Raw genomic sequence first — 7,087 nt, 5'->3', positions numbered from 1 at the left:
CCGGGATCGAGTTCCGCATCGGGCTCCCTGCTCGGCAGGGAGTCTGCTTCTCCCTCTGACCCTCCTCCCTCTCATGCTCTCTGTCTCTCATTCTCTCTCCCTCAAATAAATAAATAAAATCTTAAAAAAAAAAAAAGAGCTAAAGTCTTTTTAAAAAAAAAAAGAAAATACCTGTTTCTGACACGTGTAATGGGAGTTTTCACCAAATGGATGGGAATATAGTTGCTGAAATGTCCTCATCTACATATAATAGTTACCAGTAGAGTAATCTTTAGGGGAAAGTTATACTATCTTAACCTTTTAAATTAATATTCCTCTCTTTTTAATAGGGCTAACCATAAGAAATGAATTTTAATGTCTGGAATATCAAAGAGATGCTCAGTATTCCCTCAGGCTCTGGGTAAGTTTTCTGGTTTTATACTCTGATACTGAGGATCTTATAGTTGTATTGATTTCATAGAAAAAGGCTCCCTTTCCTATTAGTTAATTAGTAATAGAGTTACTTCTATAGCTTCTTCCCCTTCTCCTCCCTTCCTTTCACTCCTCTCCCATCCTTGTCTTTTTCCTTTTGCCTATTTTCTGATTATGAAAGCATGTCAATTCAGCTGTGTGTGTTAACTGAGCAGTGGCTCTGTGTCCAGCACTGGGCCTAGGGACTATGGGGCCTGTGAGAATTAGACATGGCCCAACATCTAGAAACTCACCTTGGTTGGAGCGATTGCTATTGAAACAGCAGGGAGCAAAATCAAGACAATGTTCAGATACGTATTCAGTTGTGTAGTACCATTTGTAGGTACTGTGGAGTTAAGAGCCACTCTAGCTGTTGACAAAACTCACTGAAATATTGCCCCTTCTACTAGTCCACTGAAGTATTTACATTTCTGTCCGCCAGCCATGCAGTGGGCCTGCCATTGCTAACTTGGTGGATGTGCCCCAGAAGTAGTATATATTTAAGGGATTTCTAATTGCTTTATGTTTTATTATTGGATAGTTTATTTTCTTCCTAACACCTTCCTAAAGACAGTTATTAATTCAATAAAAACCTAGAGCACTGTGCTTTTTATCTCTTAAAAAGAAAAAAAATTGCTTGCAGTTGATACAGAGTAGGGAAAAATCTATCTTTGTTAAATTCTAGATCATAGCTTTAAGATGTAAATCCTACGTAATTTCTATAAGCTCACAGTTTTTTTTTCCAGCCCAGCTAATTATTCTCTTTGACCTAAGAGGGGAGTCAGAGAGAGCTATTTAAGGTATTTTGAGCAATGATTACGCAACCCATATTATAATACATGTGTGCAGCCCATTACCTTAGCTAATCTTAGAAAATGGTTCTATCAGTGAAATAATTGCTCCTTCCTGTGCTGAACTATTTGTTTTGTTTTGTTTTGTTTTTTTGTCTTGCATCAATATATGATGGTTCCTTTGGCTTAGGTTATGTACTTATATGCTATCTAATTATTTTAGATTTGGCTTATTTATTTACTAGAGGAGGGGAAGAGAGAGAGCGAGGGGGGGGGGGGGGGCAGAGGGAGAGGGAGAGAGAGAATCAAGAATCTTAAGTGGGCTCCACGCCCAGAGCAGAGCCTCAATTTGGGGCTCAATCTTACAACCCTGAGATTATGACCTGAGCTGAAATCAAGAGTTGGATGCTTAACCGACTGAGCCACCCTAGTGCCCCTAGATTTAGCTTTTTAAAAAAGGAATGATTTGTGTATTTGTGTTTTTGTGTCTGAATGAAAAACATGTTTTTTCAGGTTACATAACAGCATGAAGTAACACAAATTGTTACTGAGATGTCTTTCAAGTAAAAACTTGAAGACTGTATTTTACTTGTGTGCCTGCTTATGTGCTGTCTCTGTAATAGGCTCAGTACACTGTGTTCAAGTGTGATTGTATCATCACTATCACTTTCCCTTTCATATGAGAGGTTTAAAGACTGGTGTAAATACCCATGGGAAACAAGTTGGAAGTCCACAGCTGGAACTACTTCAAGCAAGAATAAGACACTAAAAGTGTGAAAGGGAACACCACCTTGTTTCTTCTCTCTCTCTTTTTTTTAACACCGCCTTGTTTCAAAAACAATGTTTAGGGGCACCTGGGTGGCTCAGTTGTTAAGCGTCTGCCGTCAGCTCAGGTCATGATCCCAGGGTCCTGGGATCGAGTTCCGCATCGGGCTCCCTGCTCCGCGGGGAGTCTGCTTCTCCCTCTCCCACTCCCCCTATTTGTGTTTCCTCTCTCGCTGTGTCTCTCTCTCTCAAATAAATAGGTGGAATCTTAAAAATAAATGAATAAATAAATACAAAAACAATGTTTAATAGATCCTCCTGTGCACAAATCTGAGTTGATCATATTCTTCAGTCTGGATAAGGCCTGTATTAGTCTGCTAGGTTGCCATAACAAAGTACCCTAAAGTGGATGGCTTCAACAATAGAAATTTATTTTCTCAGTTCTGGAGATTGGAAGTCCTAGAACCATATGCCAGCTGGATCATTTCTGGTGAGGGCTCCCTTACTGGCTTGCTGACAACTGTCTTCTCTCTGTGTCCTCACAGGGAGGAGAAAGAAAGGAGGGCGAACTCTCTGGTGTCTCTACTTGTAAAGACCTTAATCCCATCATGAAGGCCCCACCCTCATGACCTTGTCTAACCCTAATTACCTCCCGAAGCCCCATTTCCAAATACTATCACATTAAGGATTAGGACTTCAACATATGAATTTTTGAAGAACACAGACAGTCTGTAACTAAGCTGTCTCGTGTTTTTTGTATTATGACTCCTACTCTCCCTGTAATCCTGCTCCCTTCCTTCCCTGTAGGCACACTCTAGGAGAGTTAATGAGAGTTCTAATTCACCTTCTACACACACAGTTATATACTTGTTTGGTGTGGTGTGATGTAGACTTAAAAGGTTATATAAATGATACAGAGTTCATTCAATTTTTACTCTCTACACTCAAAATTACATTTTTGAGATTTATTCATGTGGTTATATGTAAATCTAGTTTATTGCTTCTGACTAATGCCTCAGTTATATGCATACACCATATATTATTTTTATCTATTCCCTTAGTGATTAACAGATTCAACTTTCTTTTTTAGAGAGAGCAAGAGAGCGAGTGAGAGAATGGGGGGTGGGAAGGAGGGGCAGAAGGAGAGAGAGAATCCCAAGCAGGCTCCATGCCCAGCACAGAGCTCTACATGGGGCTCGATTCTATGACCCTGAGATCATGACCTGAGCTGAAATCAAGAGTTGGGTGCCCAACTGACTGAGCCACCCAGGCACCCCCAGATTCAACTTTTTAAAAGATAATGTTCTTTTAATCCCTAAAGATTTCAGGAACTTTGATCCCCCAAATGGTGTTATAGCCCACAGTGCTGTTGTACAAAAAATAATAGTGTCAGTCCTTACTGTTTGATTTCCATCTGATTGTTCTCAAGTTGCTGTAATCAAAATGCCTGGCATTCAGAATTTCTTGGTGTTTCTTTATAGGTAGTACTGGCAGTGTGCAGGGGACTAGGAGGTCAGAACAAACTAGTACTCTGCCCAGAATATTCTGAAATGAATAGCTGTGAATTATGATTTCATTTGTTCAGAATGTTTGTCCACTTCATATACTTCTCTTTTCTTGCTTAATTTCAGGACCACTAAGTCATCTAGCTGGAATAATAATCAGACTGATTACTCCAGTCTCAGTGATTCCCAGTTCCTCTTTGGATCCCAGTTCTGTCCAGAAAGTTCAGAGACTCTGTCAGCACCCTTGGACAGTGTCCACTTGAGACAACCAAAACAGTCACAACAGAATTCTCTGGACGTGAGTCTCATTTCCAGAATTTCTCTGCACACATTTCATAATCATTATGGAGATAAGCTATAAAGAAGACTTATTCTGTTGAATTATATTTTAGAATTATACATCTCTAAGGATTACTCTCCTAAATGGATTTGCACTTGATTGGTAACTCAGTAGTCTGAGAGACTTGGTAGTCTGAAATACTATATCGACTAAGTCAGCGAGGCACCTGATTAGCTGATATATATATTTTCAAGATTTTATTTATTTATTTGAGAGAGAGAGAGTGAGCACAAGCAGGAGGAGCAGCAGGCAGAGGGAGAGGGGAGAAGCAGACTCCCTGCTGAACAGGGGGAGTCCTGATGTGATGCAGGACTCAATCCCAGGACCCTGAGATCATGACCTGAGCCAAAGGCAGATGCTTAACAGACTGAGCCACCCAGGTGCCCATAGCTGATATTTTTAATATCTCTGGGCTGGTAAGGCAGAAACCTTATTAATAAAAAGAGTTGCTTTATTTTAATGTAATTTTCTGATGTGTATGAAATAAAAAGGAAATACTACATGCCATGTTGTTTTTTAGTATTATGGTTTGCACTTAAATGTGACTCTACATTGTGTAGAAAATAGTGAATGCTGTAAATATTTTCATGTGTGAAATGCTGTGATTTTTTTTTTCATTTAACAGAGTGAACCTAGTATTTTCACAAAGTACCAGACAAAACCCCAGCTGTTTGGAGGAGATACAAACGACAGAGGCTTATTTCCTCTTCCTTTGTCAGTTGGAAAATCAAAGGGCCTCTTGGAACAGTTTGAAGAGAAAAAGAAAAGGGCAAAAGACAAATGTGACAGGTATGCAAACCTTTCAAGTGGATGAGACATCTCATCTCTTTTGAGGGAAACAGAAAATGGAATATTAATAGTCAAATAATTCTATTTCAGCATGATAACACTCTTGCCTTTATAGCTCATCTAATAATTACTCTTTATTTGCTTACTTGTCAGTCTGACTTGTGGCAGGTTTGAATTTAGCTGCCACAGTTCTGGCCCTCTGGAAAAAAGTAAGCTAAAGGACTTATTAGAGAAATACAATATTCAAGTAATGTTATGTTTATTTTGCCAAAATTCTGCCCTTTAATTTGTTATCTTTTCAGATCATCAGTTAGGAAATTAGATAACAGTTGTTTTAGGGTCAAGAATATAGCACATGAATTCTTTTTCTTTTTTAAATATGTAATGCTTCACAAATTTGCGTGTCATCCTTGCGCAGGGGCCATGCTAATCTTCTCTGTATGGTTCCAATTTTAGTATATGTGCTGCCCAAGCGAGCACAGTACGTGAATTCTTTAAAAAGCTGATTCAGGCTATTCAGGCTGGTTTTCTCACTTTGAAATGTTGGTATTTTTTTTTTAAGATTTTATTTTAAGTAAACTCTACACCCAATGTGGGGCTCGAACCCATAACCCCAAGATCAAGAGTCACATGCTCCACTGACTGAGCCAGCCAGGTGCCCCAAAATGTTGGTATTTTTTTAAATTTTATTTTATTATGTTAACCACCATACATTACATCATTAGTTTTTGATGTAGTGTTTCATGATTCATTGTTTGCGTATAACACCCAGTGCTCCATGCAGAACGTGCCCTCTTTAATACCCATCACCGGGCTAACCCATCCCTTCACCCCTCTCCCCTCTAGAACCCTCAGTTTGTTTCTCAAGAGTCCATAGTCTCATGGTTCGTCTCCCCCTCCGAATTCCCCCCCTTCATTTTTCCCTTCCTACTATCTTCTTCTTCTTTTTTTTTTTTAACATGTAATGTATTATTTGTTTCAGAGGTACAGGTCTGTGATTCATCAGTCTTACACAATTCACAGCGCTCACCATAGCACATACCCTCCCCAATGTCTATCACCCAGCCACCCCATCCTCCGACCCCCCACCACTCCAGCAACCCTCAGTTTGTTTCCTGAGATTAAAATGTTGGTATTTTTTAAGATATACCCTAAATTTTATACATAGTCTTATTTGTTAGTTTTTATTTATTCATTTACCTTAGCAAATACATGAGATAAATTCGGACTCCTATATTAATTTATAAACAAATAAGTTGAAGTCACTGAAGAAATTAAGTTGTTCATTTCTTGGTAGTAAGTTATCAGAACGACTTTAGGTGTCATGGAAATTATAACACTTAAGCAGAAATATACTTTATTATTTCTGTGACAGTGAAGATGTATCACTTAGTGTCACCACTAGTACTTTCATGTTGAAAGAGCCAGAATTTCTTTAAGGATTCTTAGACTAGGTATCCTTTCTGTTGAATGCCTATCTTCCTTTAGTGAGAAAAGCAAAATGCTCTATTTGAAGTGTTTGATTCTGTTGGTAAATAAACATTTTCCAGACATTGAGAGACTTCTTTCCCCTAGGAATCCAGGCTCTAGGACCCTACCAGTTTCTCAGAGGCCCCTCATGGCTATAGTAGGTTACTGCAGAGTACTCACCTTCTTACTCCTTCAGATAGATCAATGTTAAATTTTTTTGTTCTCTAGGCATGGGATTATATTTTGTTTGATCAAGATTTCTGCAGCAGGGGCAGGCTGGCTGACTCTGTTGGTAGAGCATGTTGGATGTAGCAGTTACTTAAAAAAAAAAAAGATTTCTGCAGCTAAAAAAAATTTTTTTTTTAAAGATTTTATTTATTTATATGACAGAGAGAGACACAGCAAGAGAGGGAACACAAGCAGGGGGAGTGGGAGAGGGAGAAGCAAGCTTCCCGCTGAGCAGGGAGCCCGATGTGGGGCTTGATCCCAGGACCGTGGGATCATGACCTGAGCGGAAGGCAGATGCTTAACGACTGAGCCACCCAGGTGCCCCTGAAAAAGTTTTTTTGAAACGTTAAATTTCTCTCAACATTTTCTTCTTTCCTTCCTTTCTCTCTCTCCCTGTATCGTTTCCTTCTCTTTTTTTTTTTTGTAGTGAAGTGAGTTTCTGTTAACAATTATTTACAAGATAGCAAAAAATATATAGCACTTAAATAGAACAAATAATGAGGACTCTGAAGAATCTCTCTCCATTAAAAAATTCAAGCTTAAGATATTGACTTATATGATAGGCAAAAAAATCATAATTTTAATAAATTCTGGCAAAAATAAAACCCAGTATTTTATTTTATTATTATTATTACTTTTAAAGATTTTATTTATTTATTTATTTTAGAGAGAGAGCATGAGGGGCACTGTGTGGCTCAGTCGTTAAGCGTCTGCCTTCGGCTCAGGTCGTGATCCCAGGGTCCTGGGAT

At 38.8% G+C, this 7,087-nt stretch overlaps 1 protein-coding gene and 1 non-coding gene across 2 annotated transcripts in view; one reads left to right on the top strand and one right to left on the bottom strand.

The window, feature by feature from the left end:
* Positions 1-344: 344 nt before the first annotated feature.
* Positions 345-7,087, top strand: part of IHO1 (interactor of HORMAD1 1) — a 32,092-nt gene continuing 25,349 nt past the window's right edge. The window contains exons 1-3 of the mRNA XM_021687028.1: positions 345-400; positions 3,638-3,809; positions 4,477-4,640. Of these exons, the coding sequence (XP_021542703.1) occupies positions 345-400; positions 3,638-3,809; positions 4,477-4,640 (392 nt within the window). The remainder of the gene's footprint in view (positions 401-3,637; positions 3,810-4,476; positions 4,641-7,087) is intronic.
* On the bottom strand, positions 5,014-5,120 carry LOC123326919. The gene has a single exon (XR_006541391.1). It is a non-coding gene; the product is annotated as a U6 spliceosomal RNA (small nuclear RNA).

Source organism: Neomonachus schauinslandi, chromosome 1 (genome assembly GCF_002201575.2).
Source record: "Neomonachus schauinslandi chromosome 1, ASM220157v2, whole genome shotgun sequence".
In the NCBI taxonomy this organism is placed as follows: domain Eukaryota; kingdom Metazoa; phylum Chordata; class Mammalia; order Carnivora; family Phocidae; genus Neomonachus; species Neomonachus schauinslandi.
The sequence above is the reverse complement of the archived record's forward strand: the minus strand, read 5'-3'. Positions and strand labels throughout refer to the sequence as shown.